At 40.1% G+C, this 12,969-nt stretch overlaps 2 protein-coding genes across 8 annotated transcripts in view; one reads left to right on the top strand and one right to left on the bottom strand.

Moving 5' to 3' along the window:
• Window positions 1-12,969, top strand: part of CMSS1 (cms1 ribosomal small subunit homolog) — a 254,951-nt gene that overhangs the window by 128,258 nt on the left and 113,724 nt on the right. Inside the window, exon 1 of one of the 3 annotated variants that reach the window (XM_062619564.1) lies at window positions 5,543-5,671. The exons of the other annotated variants lie outside the window; for them this stretch is intronic. Coding sequence (XP_062475548.1) covers window positions 5,632-5,671 — 40 coding nt within the window. The 5' untranslated portion in view covers window positions 5,543-5,631. Of the gene's footprint in view, window positions 1-5,542; window positions 5,672-12,969 lie in introns of those variants that run through there. 3 annotated transcript variants of the gene reach the window in all.
• FILIP1L (filamin A interacting protein 1 like) overlaps window positions 1-12,969 on the bottom strand; it is a 219,524-nt gene that overhangs the window by 132,524 nt on the left and 74,031 nt on the right. The gene's annotated exons all lie outside the window — the stretch shown is intronic.

The raw sequence follows: 12,969 nt of genomic DNA, 5'->3' as shown, positions 1-12,969 counted from the left end.
GACCAAAACTAAACCAACAAATAGTGTAATTCATACTGGAAATAATCCTGATCTTTAAAATTCCCTGGCATCTGTATCGTCACAACTTACTGTAGCCATCTAGTCTGATCCTTTGTGTAATATAAGGCAAACATTCTCTCGCTTATTATTAAACAGATTTTATGTGGGTTTCAGCCTCAAATGAAGTCAGCGCAATTTGTGTGATTTTTAATTTTCTGAAGTCTTAAATATGCTTTTTCCTTGCTATTCCATCTGAAAGGCAGTTAGTCATGTTCTTAAATGAACTCTGGAGTTTGAGATGCTTTATTCCAAGAGACAAAGCTCATAGTTTCACAGAAGTTGGTGCATGGTGTTTGTCACCTTGACAGCTCCCCCACAGCTGATTCCCAGGTGGCAGAGAGGAAGAGGTGGAAAGCAGTGTGACAGGAGGGGAGGGTAGGTGAGGAGTGAGGAAAAGAAACGAAAAAGCTGTCATCTGTGAGTCCCTGCTTCAGAGAGGTAAGAAAACATTGACCTAGGGTTTAATGGGTGTAAGATTCCTCCAGTTGTTCTCTAAATACTGGCCTACACCATGTTCTTATTTTTAGGTAACCAGAAATGAAGAGGTTTGAGCCCTTGGGTAGTGGCTCTCAGCTGGTGGGAGAAACCTGGGAGAAGGAAAGGGGGAAGCACATGTGTTCCATCTCATGCGCATGGTCTCACTCATGCATTCTTTCTCTCATGCACTGTTGTCCTTGCCTGGCAATTTCGTTATCTGGTTAAAGACATGTCCCAACTGAGATTTTGAGGTTGAGCAAAGCTTTACTTGCCAGTGAGAAGCATTGCATTAGTTGCCCTCTGTCAGCTACCCTCCTCCGTATGTTTTTTTCCTAGCTTCTATCCAAACTGCCATGCAGTATTGTGTGCTCCACAAAGGACCAGAAAGCTGGACACTCTGGCAACTGCTCTGTGCCACAACAGTAGTAGACGGGGAATGTGTCATCAGCATGTAGTGTGTACATGCACTGCACACACAGCATTACAGCCTGGGCCGTATGGATTGGTTCGCTATAATGCAGTTTTCTTCTTTATTTTCGTGAATACACAGCAGTTTTGGGGCAGGGAGGAAAGAATAATGCACTCTGAAAAAAAAATGTAGATTCCTAAAGATCGTTTTTTGCCCTGGTTTTATAGAGTCACTACGTCATTTGTTTAAGAAAGTGCTTTATAGTCCTATATCTTGAGTACAGGTAGAAACAGTGCTTTAATCTGAATTCTGTCCTGTAACTTTAAAGAGCAAAGAATTTATCTCTTCTGAAGGTTTTCATTATCACAAAACTCATAATATGGGAAAAAAAAATTGGAGTGCAAATTATGTATTTAAAAATATAAATTTTACTCTATTCTGGTTTTGGTCTTTTTTTCACCTATCTTTGATTTTTGTATCTTTCCTGAGTTTTCCTCTTGGAAAGAAAAAAGCAAAATGAGTTAAATATACATGTAGATTACATCACTTGGTTTGTAGTACTTATATTTTCTACCAGTTTAGTGCCAAAATATGACTCAAAAGATCAATAGCAAACAATCTACAAGTTTACACAAGAGAACTGAAATATTTTATTCTGTATGTATTGTGCTTTGAAAGCCCGCATTGCAAAAATAGATACTTCTTTGTGAAGGCTGCTTTCTTAATTTTTACTGTTGCTGTCCAAACTATGTCGGAATACTAATGGGTTTTTTTCCTGAGAAATCTGTTGCTGCACACTGAGAATGTAAGGGGATTGGAATGGCTATGACTCCAAACGCTTGCACTTAAGTGAGGTCAGTCATAATATTTCTGTCCACAAAGTCTTAAAAAAAAAAAAAAAAAATTAAAAAATATTAAGCAATAATTTTGATGCATTTTTATCGTAAGGAAGAATTCAAATGGAGGTCTGAAGGGTGCATTCCTGTTTAAGGTTATGCTGATCGTGGTGGCTGTGGTTGAGGGAGGTGCCTTTGCCATGTCTTTATGAACATATAATATTTAATGTGTTTTGATTCCTTTAAAGCTTGCTGCATTATTTTATCTAAAAACTGTTTATTAAGAGGTGGGTGATATTTTCTCCATGTTTGTACTTGGTTAGTTTTCCATAGAAGAAAATAATTTGAACAACATAATATTGCGCTAACAGAAATACCTTTCTTTTTTTGTGTGGTCCTTTTCTGTTAACAGTGTCAAACATTTTGCTCCTCAGTCATGTTCTTTACAGTTTTTCTCATCCTTCATATGTTGGTCCATTTACCAAGTCAAATGTCAAAAGGGAAAAGGAGTAAAAGCTGCCCACTCTCCCCCTCTATTTAATCTGAGATTAAAAAAAAACATACAAATCTCTGAAGGTTCAGGAGGAAAAAATGTGCAGTTTAGGAATGAATCCTGTCCATTCTGTTCAGCTCATGCTTTTAATTAAACTCTTCAGCTCTTGATTGAACATTATCTACCAGGTAGCTGATAGTCAAAGTCTCCACGGCATTTTCAACAGTTCCAGAGGCATCGGGACCATCTACAGATGGTAATGTTTGATAGCACTGGGTTTTTTAGGCTGTAAATGTTTGAGTATGTCATAACTGAGATTTGAGGAAAAGCACATGTTTTGGAAAAGAAAAATGAGAAAAGTAGAAATTGCAAAATCAAAAATTGGGGTAGGTAGGAAAGAAGGGTATCTCAGGTAGTCAGGGCTTTCAGCTCTGGGCTTATTGCCGAGTGTTCCTTCAATTTGGCACTCATCTGTTGAGATTGTGAGAACAGCCTTCATTGTTCCTATCAGTTTGCCCACCACAAAAGTTTGTCCTCCTTTTCCAGAGGACTTGTCAAAATGCTGTGACAAATAGGCTGGTTTTAGACAAACAGACCCTGGCTCTAAAGAGACAGTAAGCCTGCAAGTCAAACGTGGAGGGCAGCCATTGGCACTGGAAGAAACGACAGATTATTTTCTCATTGGATGAAGATCCTAAAGCAATGTAAAGTTAATTGAAGAATTCCTTGAAAGTGAAGTCAGCCTAAAATAAAAGCTTAGGGGTCTATAATTTACTAAATGTGAAAGCTTTGTAAGCAGTAGTGAGCATAAAAGCTTGAAAAGAACATATTTTAGTAAACATATCTGGCTTGTGTTATGGACTGTCCTGTTTTAATTGTTTGTCTAAAGAATGTAGATTTGCAGTAGGATCTCTAATTAGGCACAGCCTGATTTATTGAGCTGGCCCCATATAAACCATGATGTCATGCTGTACTGCTCAAAATTACAGCTCTGCTCTTGCAGTTTAAAGATAATTATTTTTAACTTTGGAATGTTTCAGTTTTGTGCATCTTGGCTTTTGGCTTTGTGAACTTCAGATGTTCTCTGCTTCCCTCCTCCTCCCTCCCCCAGATCAAAGCAATTGGCTGTAATGTAACCAGATCAAAACCCACTGAAATGAACTTCTGAACACTCTTGCCTTTAAGTGTTGTTGGTAAATAAGAAGAAAGGCAAGAATATTCATGCTTGCTATCAGGGGTGGTGGGGAGAATTGGTGGGTATTGAACTATGTTTTGCCAGGTGTCCAGATGGTGATGCCATTCTAGAGCAGGAATGCATCATTTATGTCTCTAAAAGGTCTTAGTTTCCTTTTGATGCTGTAACTGAAGAAAAGGAAGAAGGGCAGGGAGAGGGGGGAAGCATCTGCACTGCCTGTTGCTACAGGTAATAATTATTTACTAGGAACAGGAATTTACAGGCACATGGTTGTTTTTTTTTATGTGTTACATATGTGTTGCATTTTCTGCTCATTTCCCATTTGAATAGGAAAATTTGCCTTTAAACACAGGTCCATTCCAAATGCAAAGGGAAGGCTTTTCACAGGAGGGTTTCTGTACAGAGGAGGTCTCACTTCTGCAGAAGCGAGGAGCAGCAACTCTTCCTGCCAGCATCTCTGATCTGGACTTGTGGGCAAAGAGACCATTCACAGCAGGGTGTGAAGGAAGGAAGGACTGAAAGTTAGGTCAGAGTATAGTCTCTCCTGCCAGCCTCTTCTAGCGTGTTAAGAAGAGACCAGGCATTTCAGGGCAGGGGGGGTCTTTCTGTGGAGGCATCAAGACTACTTTAGGCTAGGACAGATCCTGACAGCAAACTGGGAGGGGAACAAGAGTAAAGGTGTCACACTTATAGTGGAGGTGCTTCATTACCCTTAATTGTTAAAAGGTGGAAATTGTGTTTGGGAGGCAGTAGCTGTGGCAGAGAAAGGCGGACTCCATTTTCTAACACAGCAATAAGGAGAATTTCTGGGTGGGAGGAGAAGGTGAAAATTTCTTCTTGCAGATTTTTAAAGGGAAGACTCAGTGAGCTGCACTTGGTTAATGACTGCAGTGTTTCAGGCTCATGTAGGTTGAGAACAATTCCCGTTGAGTCACTGCAAAGCTATACTTCTCATGGGAAGCCTTAACTACATAGCAGCTGACTCAGTTTCTATGCTATAAATTGATTACAGCTTAAAAGACTCACAAAAAGCCATGGGATTTCTTAGGGTTTTTTATAAAGGTATTCTCAAATGAGTATCACATTTTTAATATAATCAGTTGTTGACTAACATACTGGTTTTAGATTTCTAACTGCTTTTAGTCATTCTGTAACTAGCTTCAGTTTAGCTAATGAAGGTTGGAGAGAATGCTCCTTGAGGGGGGGAAAGGAGTTCATTCTCTCTCTGTGCTTCAGTGCCAGTGAACGTAAAGGGATGGAAAGTATGGGTGAGTTTGCTAACAAATGGTATGTATAGTAGAAAGATTTGATGTCTGAGTTCAGTTTAGAAAAAGTACTGAACTCAGTATATCTAAAAATATGAATTTGCTTGTTTTCATCTGGCAGGATTGCCAACTGAAAACAAATTTCGCAATTTAGAGTAAGATGAAAGCCTTAATCCTTTGAGTATTGAAGTCTCCCATTTGCAGTCAGTAGCTGGGGGCCTGTGATGTCTTGATCATAACATAATACCAATAGAAATGTAATAAAGTTTAACATTCAGTCAGTTTCCATCTTTGGTTGATTGTAACCATCTGAGCATCTCTTCACAGTGGTTGACATCTCTTGAGAACAGCCAGCTTTTGGTGATGAGCAGACCACCTGTCTTGTTTTGATCAAATGAAAATAAGTGGTAGATTTCAGATAATTCTGTGATGAGATGCTCCTGTTTTGTCTTGCATTAACAACACATATATGTCTTCTTTTGTCAGTCATAAAATCTGAATATAATCCCTTTTCCTGGATGGCAATTAACAGATAGTTGAAATGAATCTTGCTGTTAGATTTGAGAGGAGTGACTACCATCAACTGTATTTGTGTTTCTGGGCATATGCATGCACAGGCATTGGTTTTGTCCTCGTTTTCTTTAATGGATCTGACAATATACTTGGTAGGGAAACAGAAACAGGCAGACCTCGGGGAGCATGTGACTAACAGCAGTTTGATTCTTTTTTGTGTAATAAATGACTGATGCACGTTTAATTTTTTTTATTATTACTTTTATTTTTTTTGGCAGTTCTTTTCCTGACATTTACTTGCTGAAACTTGGAGCTTAGAGGAACAGCTTGCCTCTGAGAGGCATGACAGTTTCTCCATCACTTTGTTTTGTCATTAAGATTGGATGTTCACCCACAAGCTGTCTCACATCTCTGAAGTTACAGGTTTGAAACTACTCAGTGATGGTCTTTAGTCTGCAGTGTATGATGTAGTGATCCTAATGGCCAGACAAGATAAGAGGGTGATGATGATGATCATGAGAAACTAAACAGGGAGGTGGGACAGGAACGTGCCTGCTGTGATACTTCTGGACTAGCCAGGAGGTCACCGGATGGAAAATAATGCCACTTTCCAGTTATGGTACTTCCAGTAGCTTTCTTTTCCTCTTCCTCTACGAATGTAAAGCTGTTCAGTGTCACATAAAATACCCCAGTCTCTTCAATAACACGTGCCTGAATTTATTTTCTTGATACTAATGCCAAAAAAACATCTGGGATTACAGTGTAGAAAAGTACTTGAACAGGGAGATAGAGGTGTTCAAATCTGGTGCGCAGTTCGTCTCATGAATGTGAAGTCGTGTGAATGACATGAAGGCAACGGCAGGAGCACATCTGGCAGCCATGTAATTTGAACAAGTCCTTTGGCATTGATTAATGGTGTGGTGGTCACATACAAGAATTTCCCATGCATCTCTTGTGATATTCTTCTTATCCCTTCATTTCCCCTTTCTCAGCTGCAATTGTTCTGTGTCCTGTTTCAATTGAAATGAGCAGGCGTAACCAAAAAAGCTGAAGGCGGTCATCTCTGGTATCCTCTGTTGGGTGGAAACAATTAGGGACTGATTATGCAAACAGTTCAGGTAGCTTGAGGAATGTTGACATGCCCTGTGGCAGTGGGTGGGAACGGGAAGACATATCCTCTGAGGAGAGGTGACTCCTAGCAGAGTATACATGCTCATGACCAGTGATGGTGTCTGCCCCACATGTGGGGGTTGCACGGGCAGGTAATCACAGTCATCTGACTGCTATATCTTGCTGTATGTGTATCTTGCCAACTTGAGCATGGTTAGCAGAGAAGCCACGACGCCACAGGTCAGGCTGCAGGCTGTATGAAAACTTAACACCATAAGTGGCTGCACACTTGAAGACACACTACAGCACTTGTTGGCAGAGATTGAAAGTAGCACAGCTTTGGTTTTGTATTTTGCAGGCCCACTTCTGACTGGCATAGTGGAAATTGTGCTTTTCCTCAAGTGGAACTATAGTTTTGCCTTAGTAAAATTTTGGCTTATTATTGGTTATATCTGAAATTCAGGAGGCAATGCTGAGATGATTCACATTCATTAATTAAACCTCTAGGCCTGTCCTTGGAGGCGCGTTTAGAGAGGAGAAAATGGAGATGAGTAGTCTAAAGATGCAGAGGGAATCTGCTTTAGAGCTGAAATTAAAATTTGTCTTCAGGCATCATGCCTGTGAAAATTCCTGAACTACTCAAGTTTCAAGTCAACACTGTCCAATTACAGCACTGTAATTTACAGCGGTTTATAAATCTGTATCTGTAGTGGATAAGATGTGCATAAACCACATCCATTAATAATAGAACTGCTATTAAATAATTAAGTAATAAAAAGATCACAGAATTAGTAGCATGATTAAATTGTCTAAGAAACTCTGTCATTTCTTTATATCCCACCTCTCCTGAGCACCGAGGAGCTGAGGTGTATTGGGTTGGAGCAGTGTCCATCTAGGTCTATATCTCATTTTTAGTCATAACTGTTAGACGCAAAAAGATTACAGGAACAAAGCTTCCCCCCCCCATCTTGCTGTATTCAGCAGTTATGCTCAAATTCTATTCTGTAATCTATTTTCAGTTACCTATTTTGACTTTTCAACATTATGGATCATTGTAGCAACATATAGAATCATAGAATAGTTAGGGTTGGAAAGGACCTTAAGATCATCAAGTTCCAATTCCCCTGCCATGGGCAGGGGCACCTCATACTAAACCATATCACCCAAGGCTCTGTTCAACCTGGTCTCGAACACCGCCAGGGATGGAGTATTCACAGCTTCCCTGGGCAACCCATTCCAGTGCCTCACCATCCTCACAGTAAAGAACTTCTTCCTTATATCCAATCTAAACTTCCCCTGTTTAAGTTTGAACCCATTAGCCCTTGTACTGTCACTATAGTCCCTAATGAAGAGTCCCTCCCCAGCATCCTTATAGGCCCCCTTCAGATACTGGAAGGCTGCTATGAGGTCTCCGTGCAGCCTTCTCTTCTCCAGGCTGAACAGCCCCAACTTTCTCAGCCTGTCTTCATATGGGAGGTGCTCCAGTCCCCTGATCATCCTCGTGGCCCTCCTCTGGACTTGTTCCAACAGTTCCATGTCCTTTTTATGTTGAGGACACCACAACTGCACACAATACTCCAGGTGAGGTCTCACGAGAGCAGAGTAGAGTGGCAGGATCATCTTCTTTGACCTGCTGGTCATGCTCCTTTTGATGCAGCCCAGGATACGGTTGGCTTTCTGGGCTGCGAGTGCACACTGAAGATGCCTCATGTTAAGTTTCTTATTGACCAACGCCCCCAAGTCCTTCTCCACAGGGCTGCTCTGAATCTCTTCTTTGCCCAACCTGTAGCTGTGCCTGAGATTGCTCCGACCCAGGTGTAGGACCTTGCACTTGTCATGGTTAAACTTCATAAGGTTGGCATCAGCCCACCTCACAAGCGTGTCAAGGTCCCTCTGGATGGCATTCCTTCCCTCCAGCATATCAACCAAACCACACAGCTTGGTGTCATTGGCAAACTTGCTGAGGGCGCACTCAATCCCACTGTCCATGTCAGTGATGAAGATGTTGAACAAGACCAGTCCCAACACTGATCCCCGAGGGACACCACTCGTTACTGGTCTCCATCCGGACATTGAGCCATTGACCACAACTCTTTGCATGCGGCCATCCAGCCAGTTCTTTATCCACCGAGTGGTCCATCTGTCAAATTGATGTCTCTCCAATTTAGAGACAAGGATGTCGTGTGGGACAGTGTCGAACGCTTTGCACAAGTCCAGGTAGATGACATCAACTGCTCTACCCTTGTCCATCAGTTCTGTAGCCCCATCATAGAAGGCGACCAAATTGGTCAGGCAGGATTTCCCCTTAGTGAAGCCATGCTGGCTGTCACCAAGCACCTTGTTGATTTTCATGTGCCTTAGCATGCCTACCAGAAGAATCTGCCTCAAGGTTTTGCCAGGCACAGAGGTGAGACTGACTGGTCTGTAATTCCCTGGGTCATCTGTTTTCCCCTTCTTGAAAATGGGGGTTATATTTCCCTTTTCCAGTCATCGGGAACTTCACCTGACTGCCATGATTTCTCAAATATGATGGCCAGCGGCTTAGCAACTTCATTTGCCAGCTCCTACAGGACCTGCGGATGGATTTCATCAGGTCCCCTGCCCTTGCGCACATTCAGGTTCTTAAGATGGTCTCAAACCAGTTCCTCTCCTACAGTGGCTCTAAGGTCTTCATTCTCATAGTCCCCGCGTCTGCCTTCCAAGACTTGGGTGGTGTGGTCAGAGCCTTTGCCAGTGAAGACTGAGGCAAAGAAGTCATTTAGAACCTCAGTCTTCTCCAAATCCAGGGTAGCCAGCTCTCCTGATAGCTTCTGGAGAGGGCCCATGCTGTCCCTAGTCTGTCTTTTATTTGCAGTGTACCTATAGAATCCCTTCCTGTTACATTTCACATCCATAGTAATCTGTCTTTTCATACCCATAGTAATCTGTCTTTTCTGGTGAACAGTATGACTAAGCACACCCAAGCCTCTCACACACATTTTATAATTACCATCTGCTAATGTTTTGTTGGGATATGTACTTGCATTTGAGAAGTTTCTTTTACAGCAGGGTAAGTTAATCTGTCTACCCAGAAGACTCCAGAAATGTGGTGAGTCCAATTAGTATGTTTTGTTTTTTTTTTACCCATTTTATACAGGAATTAGTTGTTATGAAAACTACCCGACAATCCTTTCCTTAGGGATTTGAAGGGAGATAAGGAAGTCCCTTATAAAATGTGGAAGAAGTCACTGTGCTTGGCGTTTTCTTCCCATGGCTCTGTAACTGCCTCCATGCCATGGGTAGGCCTGTCATTTAGGGTAGCATTATGACATGCTTGCAGTTAATGGCTATTGCATTGATCAGAGGCCATCTGATCTGCTTAGTGATCTTTAAGGAAAGTATTTTGTAACTTTATTTATACTTCTGTGAACATTGTTCTTTAAGAACAACAACATAATAAAATGGCGTTATTAAAAATGACCGAAGTGGGTAACTAAAAATGTTTCTTATGAGATTTTTAAAGAAAAGTTGGTCATTTTTTAGTAGTTATACTCTCTTACATAAGGTTGCATTTAAATGTTGATGGAACAAGGAAAATCAGAACAAATTTCCCCTGGTTTTCGTGGCGGGGCACATGGGTCAAACGCTCAGCATGTTATTCTCGGAAGAAGCAGTTTCATTTTTCCTAATGTGGCCATGCAGTACTAAAGCTTGCTTGTTTATGACTAGCTGGTACTAAAATGCTGTTTATTGTCAGTCTTTTCACATCTGAATCACGTTATTTAATCCACATTTTCTTTGAAGCCACTGCCAGGCATGCAGTATGGATGAGTGCTTGGAGAAACCAATGGGTGTTAGGCATTCTGATGCTTTTAATTGTTCAGAGTAATCATGAACTTCACACGTGGACAGCAAGCACTTATTTCCATTCTCAGTCTGTTTAGATTTACATGTTGAATGAAGGCTGTAGCTGATTTTATTTTGTATTTTTTTAAGTAAAATATAATTATGGGAAAGATGGTAGCCATTTGCTTTGCTTATGCTATGCATTTGGCAACAATGTGTGTTGAGTTGGTTTTATGCAGCACCTTTGTAATCAGTGAAAGTGTTTCTTCCTTTTTTTTGTGTGATACTTTCATGCAAAGGTAGGTGGAAGAGGAACATAAAGAAGGAAAATGAAGTGTCTGTACCCTTACTTTGTACTTCATAATCCCATTTGATTAGTTTTTATTGGCTTGTTTGCTTGGTTTAAAGCATAAGAATCAACAAGAAAAGTGAACCTGTAAAAATATAAATAAATCTCATGTTGTACCGTTATTAGACTCGTTATTAACATGGATCTCTACATTTTTTGCTTTTTTGACCTCTTGATTGTATTTTTCTCTGCATTACGTAGAAAAGTGTAGTACAGCATACCTAGGAAATAACTAGAAAAATACTTCGAGCTGAAAGTATAAAGTCTGGAGAGTATCTTGAGAGAGTTTGGAATAATTAATTATTAATTCCTTCACATTTTAAGACTAGTGATCATTGGGATCAATAGATGAATGGACTACACTAGCAGTCTTACCAAGATACCTCCTTTTGGACTTCTTAGGTCATACAAAGGTTCTGTATATTGCTTATGTGTAAACTTGAGCTCAGGATAATTTTTTGAGGTCCAAAATAGGAGATGATAGGATAAGAAGTTTTGATATGTTTGGTCTTTTTTTATTTTTCTGATGGGTACAGGTACCACACTTTCACTGTTGCTAAGTGTAATCAAATAGTACATACAATGATAATCATGAGCAAAGGGGATTTTCAGTAACTGAGCAACTGAAGGTCATTTCAGTACCAGGTATATACTCTCCAACCCTAACTATCCTATGATTCTGTGATTCTGTATAAGGAAAGCCTCATGGAGGGATTTCAGTCTCCCTGATAAAAAGGTACATTTAATAATAGTGGGGTTTCTTCCCCTTTCCCTCTTTAATTCTGATAATTTATGTGGACATTATTTCTGTTGCTATTTCAGTCCTTGTGATTTTGAAAAATATTTTCGTTTCTAATACTTTTGGATAAATTGTTGTATCTGCTATGTATGAAATAACTTGAGAATTTCAGGTTATTCAGTCATGTAATTACAGGGGGTTTTTTGGTTGGTTTTTTGGTTGTTTTTTTTTGGCCCAAGGGCATTTCCTGCTTTCCAGTGGAAGATGGAAAGTCTTCCACTTTAAAAAAAAAAATTATAAATAATTTTTAAAATTTTTAAAAATTTACTCCTTAAAAAGAGATTCTTCTAGGGTGTTGAGAATGTTTTACAAAGATGAAACATTAGTTCAGAAGCAATTTATTGCATGAGAGGAAATAACAGTTTTCAAACAAGTTATTAAGAAATATAGGATCTGGGTTTTGCTTGGCTTTTCGCCTTGGGTTTGTTTTTTTTGCCCAAAATGTAGACATTGAAGGTGATTTCTCAAAACAGTTAAAACTTGCATTTGGAATGTGGATGATGGGTGTGCTTCATTGAGCAGTGGGCATCTACCATCATCTCTCCTTAGTACAAGTTGTAGGCAGTTCACATTTGAAGTTAAGATGCAGTCTGACAACTCTCCCCTTCCCCATTTATTTTTCTTGCTTGATAATGCTGGTAGTATCATAACAGTGACACACTCCTCTGGCCTGCGTTGCACAAACCTTTCTCCTTGTCAATGTCAGGCCATCCTCGGGCCCAACTACGCTTCTCTTCTGGCCAGGTCCCAGTCAGGATCCCAGGCTGCGTGTTTCCCTTTCTTCCAGGGAAAGAGCTATCATTCCTCTCCAACCAGTTTGTGAGCCTTTACTGTTTGTGGCTTTGATGCAAAAGAGGGTCTGTGAGGATGAGAATGGAGCCAACATAAATTTATTTTGCAGAAATTAGAGTGCTTTCTGAAACGTTTCTGCTACCATGTTCTGATTTTGGCTTCAGATGGTTTCAGCTGTCATATTTTGATGGATTGTTACCCAAGTTAAATCGGGTACACTTACATGTAACATAAACATATCACTGGGAAGAGGAATGCCTTTTTCTGTCTCTCTCTCTCTCTTCTTCCCTGTGTCCAAACTATTCTTATTTTCAGTGTCAGGATCCTCTGGCCCAGCTACTTTTCTCCTTTTCTATGTAATTACAGACCTCAGATATTTTAGCAATTGTGTAGGTAGTAGGGTATTCCCCTAGATATGCAACATTATTTATGAGGTGGATGGAAATATTTAACATGTTGCCTCATACAGTCAATTCAAAAATACTACATGTGTAAAAATGAAGCTGTTCTGATATTTGCTGAATTTTCCCCTGACAAAAGAAAGCTTTTGGCCATTTCTTTCCTGCATCCACTAATGGCTGTATGTAAGGGAACCTGTGTTAAAATATTTCATCTTATGTTACAGGCATATTATTTTACTAATATACAGCTATCTCAGCTCTCTGCTGATACTGGAAAGGTAAAAAAAAAACACAACAAAACAATCAAAACCCAAAACCCCAACAGATTAATTGACTGTCTTTCTGTCTTCCTGCTCCTCTCCCAGTGTCTTTTTTTGGGAACTCAGCTTCATTAGAGAGCTGGGAATGTGTTCACACACTGGGTTTTTTTCAGTAGCATCTTATG

This window comes from Pezoporus occidentalis, unplaced genomic scaffold (assembly GCF_034315485.1).
Source record: "Pezoporus occidentalis ecotype Australia unplaced genomic scaffold, CSIRO_AGI_Poc_V1 ctg211, whole genome shotgun sequence".
Classification (NCBI taxonomy): Eukaryota; Metazoa; Chordata; class Aves; order Psittaciformes; family Psittacidae; genus Pezoporus; species Pezoporus occidentalis.
The sequence above is the reverse complement of the archived record's forward strand: the minus strand, read 5'-3'. Positions and strand labels throughout refer to the sequence as shown.